The following is an 18,426-nucleotide window of genomic DNA, read 5'->3' as shown; positions in this document are numbered from 1 at the left end:
ATCTTACCACAGAGTGGTAGTAGAGACCATGCTAATCCATCATCACTGCTCCATTCATCCTGCCCAGTGAGCTCGAACCGAACAAGCCCAATTGTTTTATGTAATAGTAGGCTCAACACCCATATACACCACATTCATTTGACATATATCAAATAAAAGATCAGCAATTCTGCTTTTACAATGTTAGTGTTTCAGTACGATGTAGTGTATTTCTACACCACTGTAAACTACAACTACAATAATAAAAACCATGACAGCATTATTTTTTGTATTTACAGACTTTTTGATATAACCCTTGTGCTGGATGTCATTGGGTTGTGTATGTCCACCTAATGTTGAGTGTAAGCTGCTGCTGCTTCTTTTCCTCGTATTCCTCCTCCGCCTTTTTCACTAAAATGCAGGGTCGGCTGCCCTCGTCGACTGTTGACAGCATCCTCTGACTTCACTTTGAAGTGGAGGAAACCTTGATGTGCATTATCTTTCCATATCTTCCTTGGCCATTGGTCCTTCTTAAAGTGTAAGCGTTTATACCAAATGTTAAAACTAGATCAACCACAAAGTCCGGCTTTAACATTGATTTCATATTTAATTCTTTGGTATTAACACTAGTTACATATTAACATTTTACAAGGAGGTTTGGTCAAATATTTGGCATGTACATATAACCAGTACAAAGTCCACTTTCAACAAGTCAAAGAAAGGCATTTGGTGAGTCAGTATTAGTGTGATGGATGCGCAATCCTGTGCTGCTGTGTATATGCCCCCGTCTCATGCACATCTCTGAGTGTTTAATGCCGTCAAAACTTTCAATGGAGCCACTTTTACATTGAGATCGTTACCATCCAGTCCTGGAGACTTCAACCTTGGATAGTTCACTGCTCCTGCAACCAAATAAGTCCATGGATGACCACAGCAGCAGTCAACATTTACAATAGATTCTCAGATTAACTAATTGCCTCCTTAAGCGCACATTAGGCAATTGCTCAAAGGGCATCGGCTAAACTTTATACATGATTTGAAATGATAAACCATGCAGGCGGAAAATAGCACGTATACAATAACATTCAAATGCAGATTTGGCAAAACCGTGATGAAATACAGTACTTGTTGTTTAAGTTAAGTACCAATGTGGAGACGTTTACAACATATGTGCTTTACATTTCCAACGGACTGTGAGAAGTGCAATAATGTACAGTTGCTTTCATTGTCAACAATTTAATAGAAGTTTATCTTTAAGATAAGGGGATTTTTTTTCCAGTGTTACAAACAACTTGGATAAACAAAAACATTCAGTATACAGTACACAAGGCAAACCTTATATGGCATTATACTGCACATATACACCAGATGGAATGCTAATATGAGCCGGTCTCTACAAAGTCACATTTTTTCAAATAAGATTATCTTTTCCTTCACTTTAAGGTCAAAAGGCTACAGGTTGTAAACTTTTGCTGAACAAACCAAGAACCAAGCACTCACCAAGACAGCATTATTATTATTGTAAATTTGCCCTTGGATGACAATTTAATAGACAAGACTGACTTTTAGTACCTCCACCAGTCACATCTCAAAGTGACGATACATGCTCTCCACATAGCTCAGGACCATTTGCCAGTCAGGACCACCTACACGCAGAATGTCCTCAACAGTCTGTGCAACACATAGTTTAACAGGTAATTAGTCTTTAAGCAGCTGTGTGTTTGTCATACAGAAGTGGAATTTTTAAAGAGACCATATATAGTCATAGTCAGGATTCACCTGGCCTATTCTAGTTCAGTGTCTTACCAAAGATTGGACAATCCCAACAGTCTCGCCTGTTTTGAATGCTAAACTGAGATTCTCCCTCTGCAAAGGAACAAAATGAGAAACTATGAACCAGCGGGTCTTAAAATAAACACATTCCATCTATTTAACATCTACAATTTGTTAAGGGAATTAAGTGTGGTTTCGCTGATTAAATTATCTGATTTATCCAGAAAGTATCACTTCCTTTTAAAAAAAAAAAAAAAGGATCATGAAGTTAAGAATTAGTACAGTGTGCTCTATACTGTATTTGTGAGTTACTTGCAAATTTCCCAATTCAGTGTTTGTTTTTGGGTTTTTTCAGGAAGTGATCCTCCGTCATTTGCCTCAAAACTTGCTTCATGTCTGTTTTTCTGCTCTTTGTGAAACACCCCAAGATGCCTCTTAGTATGGGGGAAAATGACTACTTTTGCATTAGGTAGGGATTTACCATCTTGTGCCATCTTGGTCCAAAGGAACTGTGTTGACATGACACCTCAACAGAGACTAGTTTTGTGTGTCAGGGAGGAGCTAAGTTTATCTTAAGCAGCTGAAAAAGTAACAAGAGTGTCCCCGCCACAGTTATACATGCACAGCATTATTATTATTGTTTGCCAAGACAATTTTGTCCGTATTTGAACTCAGTCGCAGGATAGTTATGGTTGTAGCTAGTTAGTATTAATATTCCTAGAAGAGGTTTTTCTACACTTAGGTCATAGTACTGTATCATCCAGGAAGGTGTTTCTACTATTTTGGTTTCATTGCAGTACAATGACTATGCAGGTGCATCTGTGTTGTAGTGGGTAAAGGTATATTTGACAATATGCATGGTATATGGTAATGTACAGTACTTTCAGCATGTTCTGAATCGTAGTGTCAAAGACTGAGTTATTGAATTTGTGTGCAAGGTAGCTAAAACATGTATTTATTATCAATAACAGCAACATCCCACAGGACTAAGCTTACCTTGTTGTCTGGACTGAGGCTGGTATACGGAATATATGAAGGGAGGTAGCTGTGGTAAACAGCACAAAATGCGAGGCCATCCACCCAGCTGCTGCTAAAATTGGTAATGTCAATATTCTATAGAAAAAGACAACAAAATGGGAATATCCCAGTTGACGTAGAACAACATATTGTAAAATGGCATAATTAGAAGAAACCCATTGCGCCCTTGAAATATAGACTGTAAACTCACCAATATTCAGATATAGCATTTGACATTTATGAACACCATGTTGACACTTCTCGCTTTTTTTAATCTGTCATAAAAATGCCGGCTAAAACTTGTAAAACAGGAGACATTATATGCACCACGCATTAGGCCATTTTAGCCAGCCTGAAGAAAGTTAGCCCTGAAAAAGGCATTAATGCTAAATGGAGGAAAAGTTTTCCTTGTCTACAGTCAAACTTCAAAAAGTCAATTTGAAAATATGCCCTGTACTAAAAATTGAATTAGTCACAACGTTTGAAAATGGACATAAGGCCGAAAACATCAATCATTCCATCAATTCCATAAAAGTGCGTCCTGCAGCCCAGGCCGAAAGGTGGACTGCTCTCTGGACTGGTCAACAGTCAATCATTGGAAAATGGTGAATAATTATTCTCCAGGAACAGAACACGTGCAACCAAGTCAGCTATGTAAACCGCTACCCTGTGAAAGGCTTTCAAAGGCCAAGTACGAATCGTTCCAAAAAATAATGTGAGTTAGAGTAGCTTTAAATGTAAACTCAGAACCTGAAAGCATTTGAGTATGCACTTGTCATGTACTACTAACTACTATATCCAATCTAATCAACTCTATACCAAAGACAAGAATGAAAGTTTACTTTGTAGCCCTGGGTTTGGCTCTGACACCAACGTAATAGTGAATTCCTCTTTGAGCCTCCGTGGCGGCGCAGGAGCAGGTTGAAACCATCCTGGGACCTAAACAACACAAGCGTTTTAGACCTTACATCTTGTTACATCACTTACTCGATGTAGAAAAAAAACACTTGATACAACTGCTTCGGCTTGACTAGTGACCAAAATGAGTGTTTAGTGTGTTACCCATTCACCTGGTTGGTGGCAGGTCAGAGAGCGTTGAGTTGTACTTGTTTAGAGTTTCTTCCCGTTTGCCTGCCATGAAAAAGTACTTAATTGCGTGACAAGCAGTGTTCGTTTCAAAAATAATAATAATACACAGCGCCAATTTGTGTTGAAGATGACGCATCATAAAATAACGGCAAATTATACACACCTGTATCAGTGTTTGACCTGCTCTCTTGTTGGTCCAGGCTTCTTCGTCCTCTAAGTTGTACCAAATTCTTTGAAAAAAATATGTGCATTGAAAATATTTGTAAGCATATTTCTGATTTCAAAACCTCGTGAAGAAAAACTCTAACTTTTTTTGTTGATTCAGGTGTTGTGGAAGCGGTTGACTGGGAATTTCCATTCTGTAATGTCAGGGAGTCCGAGTGCGCTGGTAATCTGGACAGGCTTCTGTAGTATTATGACACAGTAGAAGAAATGTTTGATCAGATGAAAGCTATTCCAGCTGTGAACAGCATGCAAACCTGACTAATGGCAGCAACAAACCTGTGCCTTTTGGTATGACACTATTAGTGCTATTCCCCACCACAAAAATAAACAAACAAATTGTACGGTAGCTCTTTCACAAATCATGTTGAGATACTGTTGCTGATTCTGCTCTTAAGAATAGCACAGGTGTACTCTTTTTAGAGATATTAACCCTTAAAAAGACAAAGTCAACCCAAACTTATTTTTTTCAAGAATGTTTTTTATGCAAGTCCACTAGTTGAAACAAGGCACTCTGATAAATAATGTGTTTGTGGAATAAGAGTTAATTTACCCATTTTTAGCCATCTCTGGGGGCGGCCATTTTGTCACTTCTGTCAACTGAAAATGACATCACAACTGCTCGGGCCTCAGGTAACGGCCAATCACAGCTGACCTGTTTGAAGCTGAGCTGTGATTGGTTGATACCTGAGCCCTGAGCAGTTGTGATGTCATTTTCAGTAGTTGGTAAGTAAGTGTATGGACTTGTTTACAGCTGTTAAACCAAGATAGCAGTAGTTTTAACCAGGGGTCTTCTATCCTGGTCCTCGAAGGCCACTGCCCTGCCTGTTTTCCATCCCTCCCTGCTGCAACACACCTGATTCAAATGATCAGAGAATCAGCAGCCCCTTAGAAACAGGAGTGAAGACAACTGGTTTTAGGAAAAAGCCCCGGCCACCTGAATGACTGGTGATGATCATCCCCTTTTTTAAAATTATTTTTTGGGGCTAAATAATTATTTTTTTTCCGATGAACTTTCGCTATAGCGGGGGTTGACTGTAGGGTAAATATTCAAGTTGTTTAAAAAGGTATCTTGCTCCATCTTCTGATCGTATCGGTGGTCGAGTATGTTTTTTTTTTTTTTCCAAAGCTTCTGGTCAACCCCCAAAAACACTGATTACATAAAGCTTACTAAAAACTGTTGATCTCACCTTGACCTCTCAGTGGTTGCTGTTCTTCGCACCTCACCCGATCGCATCTCTTCCCTCCTCCTTTCCTCATTGGTTACATTTCTCAGGTATCGTTTAGCGACGGCTACACAGTCCTCTCTGACGATACTTGTCACGGTGTCCGTCGCACTCCCTGCCAGCCGGTACGCCCCCCTCGCTTTCCCCCTCTGGCTTTCCTCACTGCTGTCAGAGTTCTTCAGTGGTTCAGTCTTTCCTTCTTCTTGTGCATTAGCTTTGTCTGGAGTCTGACTCAGCGTAGCCAGCCTCTGCCTGCTCTCCTCCAGCTCCCGTCTCAAAGTGACAAGCTGCATGTCAGCCTCCTTCTGTCGGTGCAGGGCAGCAGCCAGTTCCCGCTCCACATCTTTATGAGCCGTTCGGAGTGCAGTTAGCTCCTCTTCGGCCTCGGCTCTTAGACGGTCAGCCACTGACACCGCCACCTGAAGGTCAGCCTGGAATTGCAGCCATTCCGCCCGCTCGCTCTGAAGGAACAAACAGGTGCCTTCATGCTTTTAGATGAACTGGCATAAATCAGCACGAGTGCTTTTAATCGCTTGATTGTTAGCAAGTGACTTCAATTTACTTAACGGATTTCTTCTGCAGGTGTGTGGCATGTGCCAAAGGAAAAAAAAAAGGGAAGAAATGTTGGTCCGGAGTTAAATAGAAGACCCAGGATTTTTTTTTTTAGCATTAGATAAACTGATTGACCACAACTATGGACTGCTCAATTTCACAAATGACTTCTGCTCTAGCTGCCTCACAGTTCTGCGGTTCTGGGTTTGATTCAAAGCCCTGGCCTTGTGTGGAGTTTGCACGTCCTCCCCATGCTTACTCCAACTTCCACCCACAACCCCAAAACATCAACGTTATCTTAATGGAATCCGGGCCCACAAACCTTTTTCAAACCAAGAGCTTCTTGGGGACTGATAAATGTGAAGTGCTACCAGTTTGATACACACAATTCTGAAAAAACAAATCCGCTGACATTACTTGGAGGCAGGGGCGGAGCCATGGGTGGGCCTGGGTGTGCACAGGCCCACCCAGGTTGAGAGACTGCCCACCCAGTGAGATTCATGAAAAAATATATATTTTTACATTTTCAGTAAATTATGAAATTATTTGTGTTTTTTTAAATTGAATATTAATATTCAATCATTAATAAGTCATAATTGTGGTTGTGTAAGGAAGATCTGAACTTCATATTATTCGGTTTGTCATTTTATTTGAATATACGATGTGCCGGGACAGGAGGATTGTGCGAAGTGACAGAAATATTCAGGCCCACCCTGATTTTTCCAGGCCCACCCATTAGCCACGTTCTGGCTCCGCCCCTGCTTGGAGGGTAAATCATCTTGCCATTGTTGTCTTGGGCATCTTTTGAAAAGCTGTTATTTTCTTTATGTATTTGCGTATTGCGGATCTTTGCATACTACATTACGCAACTACACAAAGAGGGGGAAATCTACTAATACCACTAACTGGTATTATTGTTTGTCCTAATATTTGGTTGTGATTAGTTGAGATCAATGAGAATTCAATGATCAACTGTAGCAAGCCCTGACAAGCAAAAAGGGAGGCGTATCTCTCTGACGTATGAAACCAACTATGCAAAAAATATGTCTGGTAAACCACACAATCAAAAAAAGTTGAACACACGATTACGAGGAAAGCTAATGATACGGGACGTGTCATTAATACTTGTAGCCTGCTCCATTTAAATAGGGGTTTTCCTCTCTTTGAGGTGTTACCCATTTGAGTTACCCACTTGATAACAATCATGCCAAAATAGTTTCTGTGTTATGATTGCGTGATAAAACGTTGAGAGCTATGCCTTAGGCGCTCATACACACACACACACACACACACACAAAAAGTCCCTCAAGATATCATGGCTGCACCAGGCAGGAACAAAAAATAAGGAGGAGTCACTAGTATAAAAGCAGAGCTGAAAAGAGAAATAAAGGAAGAGGGGTACATATTTAATGGAGGCAGCAGACGGACTGGGAGGCAATATCAGCCAGATGGTTCTGAAGTTGGGTGAAGGAGCAGAGGTTAGAAAGGTGAGTAATTAGATGAACAACGGATGGAGATGTGGAGGAGGAAGTAATAACGGAGCCAAGTCGACGCTCCCTTAGTCTGACCAGTGACTCAAGACCACAGCTGGACCCCATTATACTGTACGCACACATCTCACATTTCTTCTCTCTCCCCCACACACACATTCCTTATTCGTTCGCCTTACCATCAAACTCCATGATCATCTTATCTGACTTTTTAGTTTTGCGCATTATTGCACTTTATCCTGAAAACATGTCAAACAGCCCAATTAAGACTCAGTCCTAAGTATTACAAAACACACACACACACACAAAAGACTGGGCTTTGAAGGACTTTGTCTTCACATAGTCTTGGTTATCTGGGCATGAGCACTCTAAATGAAGCACGTCTGTTTAAGGAAACAGGAAGGGGTGCTCCTCAGTTCACTCTGAGATAAGGGTGTGGATTGTCAGGATGAACACACAGACACAAACAGTCCCGGAAGAGTTGACCCGTGGCCCACAGCAAGACCAGATGTGGTGCACATTCACACACGCACACACACACCAGCACCTACTTTGACATCAGAATTTCTGGTGATTCTCAGAAAGAGTTATTGTTCAATCCATCTGTCTCTAGTTGTCTTCTCCACCCAGTTACTCTCTCTCTCTCGCTCTCTCGCTCTCTCTCTTTTGACACGTACTTGGAGAAACATCTAAACTCTGAAAGCGCTTCTCTCTCCAATCTTTTTTACGTCTGCAATCTCCACCCCAAAAATGATTGAATACCACCTAAAACTAACCGTATTCCTCGCACCTGAAAAGAATTCAAGAGGTGAAACTAGCTGCATTGAATGCACGTGGACATCAAAGTGAAAGGTGGCCCAAATCAATGCCATGTTTTCCACACCGCATAATTCAGCACAGCGTTCATGTTCACCATCACGACTGCCGCCTCACAGTCTACGCAAAGTCAACAATTTTTCATTCCACACAACCTTTGTAACCTCAACATAAACTTCAGCCTAGGGAGCAGAGGACCAAGAGAGAATTGCTGGGAATTTCTAGTAGCGGTCACCTGGAACTGATTCCAAAGCTGTGTTTTGAAAAATATCCAGAAGGGAAACAAATATGATTACACAAGCAGAAATTGAGAATTTTTCTTTTTTGTTGGTTAGGACAATAGAAGACTGATGGTGCGCATAATCACAGGCAGATGGTGCATCAGATGATCTTCTTCAGAGATGGGCAACTAAAATGAGGGGGCTAAAAAATCTGTTCTACTGTAAACTGAAAACAGCCTTTGCCCAAGTGTTCTCAAAAAGACTTACGGCTGAATTGCAAAATAAATTAAATAATCTTGTTTCACAATCTAGTCAATTGCTATAAGTGTGTGCTTCTTACTTCCTCTTCCTAAGTGAGAACAATTATGTTGATCTATGCTTATCATTTATGAGATACTGTAATTACATTTTATTGCAGTAACATTTTTGAATGAGTCATAAGTTATTTTTATTTTCAGTCTGCAACACCGGAGACAAAGTTGTGACTTTTTCAAGACGAAGGGATAGCTCATCCAGCCAACTCTGTGGTGTGCCGGCCATTATGTTCAGCGCTTCAACTCAGCTTTAGCAGTGAGCCAGAGGAGATGCATTGGAAGTTTATACATCCGGCGAGACAATTTCACTATGGCAACAAGAATCAGCAAACGGCAATCTGTCCGAGCGTTCATCTCTCCAGAGATGGGAAGTAATGAAGTACAAATACTTTGAAGTACAAATACTTCGTTACTGTACTTGACTAGTTTTTTTTCCAGCAGCCTACTTTGTAATTCACAGAGTATTTTATCAGGGACGACCTCTCAAATTTAATAGCCTGAAAATTATATGACATGAGGAGGAAACATCCGGTAGAAATACTTTTTACTTTTACCCACGAAGTACATTTCAGAGAATATATTTTTTACTTTTACGTCAGAAAGTATTTGAATGAGTACTTTACTTTTACCAAAGTCATATTTTATACAAATAATTGTACTTTTACTGAAATACAGAAAGTCAGTACTTTTCCCATCTCTGCATCTCTCTCTCACTCTCCATTTTTCCTCGCTCGCGTCATGAGGCTGCACTCTTTCCCTCTCCCTCTGTCCTTGCTCTGTACCCGGCTTGTGATGCGATGATGTTGGCTGCGTAAGAAGCTGTGGTAGTAACGTATAATTGAGGCCTTAATTTTCAAATATCTGATTTAAAGTAGAGATAAGGATCTTTTTCACGGTTGAAAACGGTCCCAGCATTGTTAATGTCATGTTTTCATCAGAATAATGCAAGGATCATTCATTTCAGTCATACTTTTACTGCCTATTTCTTGCAATGGTGAAATTAGCTCCTTTTAGGGGTAGATCTGTCTCAGGCATTGCGCCAGCCCTCATCCCTGCCTACATGATGCAAGGTCAGCGGCGAGCCTGGCTTTCATTTGATTGGGCCACATTCCTGCCAGTGTTTGGCTATCTGCTCTTCTGCATCACTCAGAGACAAGTCCTTGGCCAAATGGACACATCACCAAACACAAATACCACTCGACCCCGCAGTTCTTCACACAGCAATCAAGCAGTGTCCATTTCAACAGCTAACACTTTCATAACGCTAATCTGTGCGTCCGCAATGCTTACCTTGCACAAAGTCGCCACTAGGCTAATTCACCCGCCCCACATAAACATGTACAGTACATACTTAAAACAAGCGCCCATAAGATTCTATTGCATTACCATCAACGGAGGGTGGGGGAATTTTTGGAGCATGCGCGAGCCAAGCCCCTCAACGGGGCTACAACAGCTTGTCCTAGCCAAAATACCTTTTGAGTGAATGTCCTGAATGGAATAACATCATGACCTGATTGAAGCTCCCCCCGCAAAAGTGGCCACTCGGCAGACTGATATGGTGGCTGAGCATAGAATGGCCACCACCGAGACGGCCGGCTTGGTGGGGGCGTCTCGGCCTCGCAGCACACTGGCTGTGACCATCAATCAAAATATCTTACTTGAAATCGGTCCGTGGTGCAAAATTGAGTGGGTACTGCTGCCCTAGAGCAGTGGTTCTCAAATGGGGGTACTAGTACGGAATGTGAGGACGGAAGCGCTTTCAAAGGACAAAGACGGACAGGGTCAGAGGACGATCAATTTTATGAATAAGGACGGAGGGACGAGGACAGAAGGGTACCAGATGAAAGGACGGGCTGGCAAAAAAAGGGTGCCCAATTGTAGTGATAAGTATAAGCGTTGTTCAGCAACTCTTCGATTTGATGAAGAGTAATTCAGTTTGTTAGCTTTTCAGAGCAATAATTGTCATGTTGTAAATATATTTACAGTTTGAGTTAAGTTATTTAAGTTTATTTAAATATAGCTAATGTGTTAATGTGACAACTAAAGGAATATGTCCATTCATATGTTAAATATGTTTGACAATGTTGGTTGGCAAAGCATGACCGAGACAGATTTGCAAACAATTAAACACCCTTTCCAAAGAAGCTCCTGTGTCTGTGTTGTTTTGAAGAAAGCTACAACAAACATTGGAGCATGTAAACTTTTTAGTAAAAATTATTCGACAACTCAAATTATGGAAGGCATTTCTCTAACCTTTTACTTTAGCCTTGCTAAAGCCTTTCTTAGGTTCTTACAATGTCTGAAATGAGCACAGAAACCTTACAGCTAAAAAGTATGGTTCCAACAGACTGCACAAATGACAAAATAAACAAAACTGTCTGATGCATTTTGTTTCCATTTTCAAGAGTATCCCTCCTCACCGTGACTTCTACTTTCATCAGCCAGGGAGCAGTATAATAAACAACCCTGCAGCCTATCGCAGTGGACTCGTTTGGCTCTCATTATTTGCATTTAAAAATACATATTTTATGTTGCCTCCCCACCCGCCATGCAGCTCTGTGTGACCGCACATTTCACACATGCCATTAACCACCACTGATTGTAAGTCTTTAAGTTCATCCTGCGTGGTAGGTGTTTCGCAAACCAAAAGTGTTATGTGCACCCCTGAATGTAATATTATCATTAGCAGCTAATTATGCTAACCCTTTTAGCTAATGCTTATCTGTCACAACACTGCAGCTCTGCTTAACCTGCGTCTTTGAAAAAGTGGTTCTTTCTCTCTGTAACGTGGCCAGTGCAGCTATCATATCATCGGCTGGTAAATTCAGTGTGGGGCTGGTCAAGATGTTGATTAGCCTCACTGTTTCATATCAGTTGGGCAGAAGTACAAAATGGCTTGCTCGTAGACACATTTTCAGAAATATTCAGCTAATTAAAGATTTCGTTGGATGTTTAATTTCACACTTGATGAGGGAGCTAGCACTCCCTACACAAATCTATTTGTATATTTACATGAATATGTACATTTTTCATATGTCCTCTTGAGATTTTTTAAGAATCCACTGACACTGTGTGATTTGATTGATGATTTGATTAACTGACTAAGAGGTATACCCCAATTATGAAAGGGGTTGTGAAAAAGCCTGCGGCTATGTAAAAAGACCTTTCTAGGTGGAAACACAGAATAGAGATGGAGGCAGTAGAGGTGGGATGAGGGGAGAAGTGAAGAAACAACTGCAGAAAAAAGTGACACTTTCTCAAGCTCTTGTGCACAGGAATAAGCGGTCAGTTCTCTGATGGAAGAATTGAAGAAAATAGAGAGGCACAATAGGGGGAGAGTCATTTCACACAGTAGAATCCATCCATACTCTCCAGTGCATTTCTCGGTGTGTATTTGTGCCTCTGCTCTGCCTCACGTGTGCAACAGACATAAAAACAAATGGCCAGTGTGATCAAGCGCATCAGCCCTCACCCCCTCCTCTTCCTCACCACACTGAACAAAACAAAACAAGTTTTGTCTCCTGAACGGTCGATTGTGAACCCCCACCTCCGCACTGCTCTCCCTGCTCCTCCTTCCACCAGTTCCCCACAAAAAGGCTCCCAGGACAGCAGAGCAGACTGAGTGGGTTCATAAAGTCAGGCTTTGCAACTTCTATTGGCCCAGCAAGGGCCCGTGTAAACACAGTGTTGGATTGCCTCAATTTCTAATACACGGCTACCTCTCAATGCTTTTTTTTCACCCTGCGGTCTCGGCTGGCCCATGCAGGGATTACATCGACAAGACTCTTTGGGGTGTGGGAAAGAGGAAAAGAGAGGAAGGAGACATGAAACGTAAAGGAGAGACTTCCAAGAACACAAATAAGCATGTGTGCTGGGATTTTAAACACTGAATGGGACCTGTGCATAACATACATGTAGTTCAATCGGTAATCTGATCGGTAAAAGATGCAGGATGACCTGAGAAATTAAATCATTTTTTACACTGGAATCTACTGTTTTCCTGGGTCAAACAGCTGCAAACATAAAACATGTTTAAGAATTCATAACTTATGTTTCACAAGTATGAAAAGGTTATTGTACATAATAGGAGATAATGTTTCTTTTTGTTTTTTTTCCTGAATGTTTTGGGTCAGATTTTAAGTGTATGACTTTTGATATTATATGTCATACATGGTGTAGCAATTGCAGATGGAAAAGCTAAGAAGGGAGTGCCCATTTTGGGTCATATTCCATCTGTTGTAACCTGAAGGAAGCTGTGAGCCTCAAGCTGCTATCCTAAGGGAGGGGTCAGAATTGGAAACAGGAAATCACTGCAGATTACAACATCTTCAGAGGAGCGGGAAACATCTAAGCAAACTGAGAAATGTTTATGGAAATGCCTGCCTAATGTGATGAAATTGTGATAATCAAGACAAAAGTTTCCTTCATTTTGCAGTTATGTACACTTGTCAACTATGACAGTACATCTATGTAAATGAAACTAGAAATGTATGGCTGGTGAGACATTGAGAAGTGAAATGCTTTTAAATCCAGGTTACAAACTATTCTTTATTCACCATAATTTACGATAAGGTCTTTTAAGCATTAAATTAATTTCACTGTCAGTAATTTTAGAAAGCTATTCTGTTTCTTTACTTTGCTTTTAAATGCCTAGATTGTAAACGTGTTTAACTGATGTCAATGTACGTTCCTTTAATCATTCTTAGGCAAGCTACTTTTGGTGTCTCTAAATTGACATTGAATGTTGTTAGCATTTTGTCTGTAAATGTTTTAAGGTGTTGTGCTTTTGGTTGTGTGAAGCACATTTAGTTGCCTTCTATATGGGATTATTTGTCCACTTGCTTTAAATGCAAAGCAGGTCAAAAAGGTTTAGAAAATTCCATCTTAATCTTTCCAGTCGAACCACTGGAATACATACATAGATAAATAAGCAAGGAAACACAAAAGCACCAAACAGGAGCCGGCGCAACAATGCACGCCGCCATCTTAGCTAGCATTAGCGCTACTGTACACTGATTTGTCTCACTACAGTAATAGAGGAAAAAATGACTAATTTATCACTAAACTGATATTTGAACCACACCAAAATAGTCAAATTGAACCATTTGTCCATTTGAAAAAAAAAAAAAAGTTCCACCCCTAATATATACACGTCAAATCTCAGCTCTGGTCTGTGTGAAGCACTCCCGCTGCCTTCAACATTCCAAAAACGTTCATGTTACATCAAATGAAGACTCGAAATTACCTATTGGTGTCAATGTGAGTGTGAAAGGTTGTTTGTCTTTACATGCCAAGCAGGCCAGGGAGTACACCACCTCTTACGCAAGATCAGTTAGGCTAGGCTCCTGCTGAACTGCGATCCTCATGAGCACCAACACAATAGAAAGTGGATCGATGGATAATTGAATATCATCTCACCTGCAAATGACTCTTTAAATTCTTCACCTCTGCTTGGAGATTTTTCAGCATTTCTGATGGAGGAGAAATGTCAAACAATGTCACATGAATACGAAACTAACGAAAAAGGTCAAAGAAACGTTTTGCCCTTCTCAACACAAGAAAAATAATGAGCCTGTGATGGAACAAGATGTTTTAATAGCTATACAAATCTTATGCAGTCTTTCATCTTACCTATGACATCCGTGGACCCATCCTGAGTTTCAGAGGTCCCTAACGTTGTCCGACACTCGTCCAGTAGCCTCTCCAGCTCTTTGGACTGAACATCTCTAGCCTCTGGACCTGGCAACAAAGACTGACTCAGACCGCTGTCCCTTTCTCTCCATTTCGGCCCGGATGAGCTGCACACAGCGAGTGTGGAGCTAGTCGTAGAGGTTGGGCTCTTTGCAGGGCTGAAAGGCACACACTTGTCCTGTGCAACCACAGCCCGAGGAGTAGCAATAGAAGGAGCCCCATTTCTGCCCAAGGTAATGTTCCCTTTCACTGCTAATGTACTTTCTGGCTTGGCTGGCACCGGTCTGACTGCTGAGACAGTTGCCGAGCTGTTTGAGTTGAGCCGTGGCGGAGGAGGCCTCCACTCAGGTGGAGGAATTGCGCAACTTGGCTGTGATCGCTTAACGCCGGAGGATGCGAGCACCGGGACAGGAGGTGAAGATGAAAGCGCACTGGGAGATTTCGGTGATATGGGGGGGAGGAGCCGGGGGGCACCAGGTACAAATCCGGGTTCGTCACTTAGTGGGGAAGCAGGAGGAGTGTGGAAACTTTCCAATTGGTTCCCTGGAGGAAACCAAATGACAAATTCAGCGGCAGGTCAAATTCTTTTCATATTGCTATTAAAACATGCACTGTACCAGTGTCAGTGTTGTCAGATAATTTTGCAGAGAAGGTGAGTCTACGATTCAAGAATGGTACATTTTCAAGTGGAACGATTTGGTTTCATTCAATGGGATTTCAACTGTATTCAATCTGCTATGGCTGTAGCTTTTGTCATGTTTACTAATACTGTATGTAACAACATGTAAAAGCACTCCAAAGCCAAAAGTTTGGGTTTTTGTTTTTTTTTCAAAATGATTGGCAATGGAACAGTAAAACTTTCCTTGGCAGGATTTCTTAATAGGGAAATTGTAATTTAGCATTGGAGCCATTTTTGAAGTTCTTTTTTGAAATGTAGTCGCTAGGGTAGTCTGAAAGTTCCTAATGCTAACAACACAAGTGCCAATTTGGCATCAAAGACCAATTAATTGAACACGTTCTGTCAATTAGTTGAATTGTTAGTCCAAACAGAGCATCAAAGCATCGGAGCAAATTGCTGCGATGTTATCTCGACCTTGCTCACAGCTCTAATGGCACATCACAAGGGCAACGCATGATATCTAGGCATTGCTAAAATATGATGTGACGGATGAACTAACCCGATGTTATAGTCCTCAATCAATTCCTTCCTTTGGCTTGGTGACCCATTGATCATGTCACACGCAATTCACAGGGAATTGCAATACCTTGAACATGAGATGAATACTAAAAAATGCCAAGGCCTAATTTAACACTTACTATTCTTCATGTTGTCTGTAGAAAAATCAAACGTGTAGCACAATGTTACGATATTTATTCAAGATATTTTCATGGACCCACCAACTATTTTCCATTTTACCAACAGATTAAAAAAAAAAAAGAGAACAGAATGTGCGCATGTGCCTCAGCCCATTCTTTGTATTTGCTTTCACACTTTTGAAACAAAAGTATCAAACTTCTGGTTTACAATCTTACAAAGTCGGTGTTCTCAAAAACACATCCTGATTAAACAAAGCAAAACTTTTAAACAAGGGAGTGTGGAAATTGAGTGGAGTGGAGTTAAAAAAAAAAAAAAAAAATGTTGACAATGGCCAAGTGAGCGTCTGCATCATCGGGTAATGATGTCATGGAGCAATGATGGGACGAAAACACTGGTCAAACAAATGGTTACTCCTCTAGCATGTTTTCACTGAGCTGCCCAGGGAGATTGCACATCGACACTGTTTCAGCAACATCAACTAACCACATCATTCTGGCACAAACTGACAGACGAGGGAAGCAAGAATTTCAAAAACTTGACAATAAAGTTTTAACTATTTGCAGCCCACAGATTCTTTGAATGTTGCGTGTCCCTCACAACATGCCAAAAATTAATCGCAAAGATATACAGATAAGCACTGACCGGTTTTCCTTGTCCTTTCTTCTCCTTGTTAAGACAAAAGCCTCGTGGCTTGTAAAAAAAAAAAAAAAAAAGGAAATGAAAAAATAAGGCTTTATCTTTAATTGATGTGAAAGCAGCAACTATGCACCGACTCATTGGGAAGGAATGGGAGGATTGTTTAATAACTTCCTCAAGCCTTTTTTATTTCTTCATTCCAGACCTTAATGTGCTCGCCCATCCATGTACGTGGGTGGAGGACTGACTGAATGAGTGTGTGTGTGCGCATAAAGAGGTTTGTGTGTGAGTGAGCGTGGATGTCAGATAGCATTAAGCCCTTATGATTAATCCGCTGCCCTTGTGCTGAGCCGGGGAATTCTGCTGATTCATCACAGCTGGCCCGAATGGATCACATGGGGACGCGAGGAGAATGACCACTCGCGGAGGAACACACAGGAGGGCTGCCGAGATTCCCGCCTCCGTATGCACAGCCATCCCACTTGCTTCCCCTTTTGTAACCTTTCTCTTCCTGATCGTCCCTCACGTATACTTCTCTGCAAGTTTTGCACAGGTTCAAAACATGTCGTGTGTGTCAGCGACGTACCGGTGAGTCCATGGCTCTCCTTGCTGGAAAAGCTACCCATCCTGCAGTCGGTCTGGCCACAGAAGGGCACTGCTGGAGCTTGCTGCTCTCCTGACCAGCCGAGATCAAAGTGGGGCTTGAGGTGACCTGCACATGCGGCACATCCGGGGAAGATGATGGATGAGGTCCTACCTCTTTTGCACTGTAGGCAAACTGACTGACTTCAGGCCTCTTTAAAACATTTTTTTTAAATGAGTCCCTTTGTTACGGGCCGTAACACCCTTCCCGCTATAGTGACATTCAGATGCGACTGGTGCTTCTAATTGCAATTTTAAAAGAAGAGGTCAAATAATCAAGGATGAGATCAGAGCAATTGAATGTGTTTAAATCAGGGATGTCCAAACTTTTTTCTAGAGGGACACATGCAAAAAAAAAAAAAGGAAGGGGGGGGGGGATCACTTCATGCCTAATTTATTATGGTATAATAATGAGCAGTTAAACGTGTTTAAAGAAAAATAATGTTTCATCTTGCTGCTATTAGTGACAATAAAGCAAAAAAGAATAGTAAAATTAGTCATATTAATGTGGTATCTTGTCATATTCAACATTGAAAATGTATATAATTTTTTCTAATTAAAGGATTTCGCCAAACTTTCAATATCAATATCTTAATGTGATCTTTACATTTGTTAAGTTAAAAATAAACCAATGTTAACCTCATTAATTTAGGGTTAGAGAAAAAGACGCACACACACGCGCGAGCGCGCGCACACGCGCACAAACACACTCACACAACGGGTCGCTAATGTACCCCGGGCCGGACTTTGAACACATTCCTGGATAAAAGCATTTCAAGGAAAAACTGCAATCAATGTCCAAAACTGGAGCATGCGCGCATACAGTATAAAGCCAATAGTTTAAACCCCTCAGATCAATTAACAAATAAAACGTCTGTAAGGTGTGGTGTGACCTTAGGCAGATAATAGATGGACACAAACCCTTGAAAGCGGACAAAGTACTCCCAAAATCCGTTTTGTTGGTAGCTTCCCCACTTAACTTCCTCCAGCGCGTCTCCACCAGGCGCAATGCCTCTCCGAGTCTTCTTAAAGTTTCTACATCGGCTTGAAACACATTTTAATTCCTGATACGTTTTTCAGAATAATCCTAACATGAAGTTCACACCTCCTCGAGCGAGACAACGAGCTAAAACGACGCAAACCGAAGAGTGCCTGTGAGGAGCTCCACGATATGTGTCCACCAGAGGGCGGGGTTGAGCTGCCGTTGTTAAAAAAAAAAACAAAAAAAAAGCAACTTGTTGCTTTTTGAGTCATCTTCTAATTTGCTGTCTGACGTCTCTGTGGTGCAATAACATGACCACACCAGCCGCTAAGATGAAATCATGTCACATACACTTCGCATAACGTTGTGAATGACACATTGTTAGCATTGTGGCAAAAGTAGTCAGACTCTGACTCAGTGATTATTTAGAAGTACAATACAGATACTATATATATATA

General features: G+C 41.2%; 1 protein-coding gene across 1 annotated transcript; it reads right to left on the bottom strand.

Annotated features, from left to right (window-relative positions):
• Nucleotides 1–566: 566 nt before the first annotated feature.
• On the bottom strand, nt 567–18,132 carry LOC147137710 (uncharacterized). Its single transcript, XM_086050426.1, has 13 exons — nt 17,908–18,132; nt 16,931–17,056; nt 14,331–14,933; nt 14,118–14,170; nt 5,271–5,767; nt 4,167–4,263; nt 4,022–4,088; nt 3,840–3,900; nt 3,612–3,708; nt 2,749–2,865; nt 1,786–1,845; nt 1,552–1,650; nt 567–881 (listed from the first exon to the last, which is right to left on the bottom strand). Exons 2-12 carry the CDS (start codon nt 16,968–16,970, stop codon nt 1,561–1,563), a joined length of 1,782 nt encoding a protein of 593 aa, XP_085906552.1. The 5' UTR covers nt 16,971–17,056; nt 17,908–18,132; the 3' UTR covers nt 567–881; nt 1,552–1,560.
• Between the last annotated feature and the right edge of the window lie 294 nt (nt 18,133–18,426).

This window comes from Filicampus tigris, chromosome 13 (assembly GCF_054856515.1).
Source record: "Filicampus tigris isolate MCC_2025a chromosome 13, RoL_Ftig_1.0, whole genome shotgun sequence".
Classification (NCBI taxonomy): Eukaryota; Metazoa; Chordata; class Actinopteri; order Syngnathiformes; family Syngnathidae; genus Filicampus; species Filicampus tigris.
Note: the sequence above shows the minus strand (reverse complement) of the source record. Positions and strands in the feature narration are given on the sequence as shown.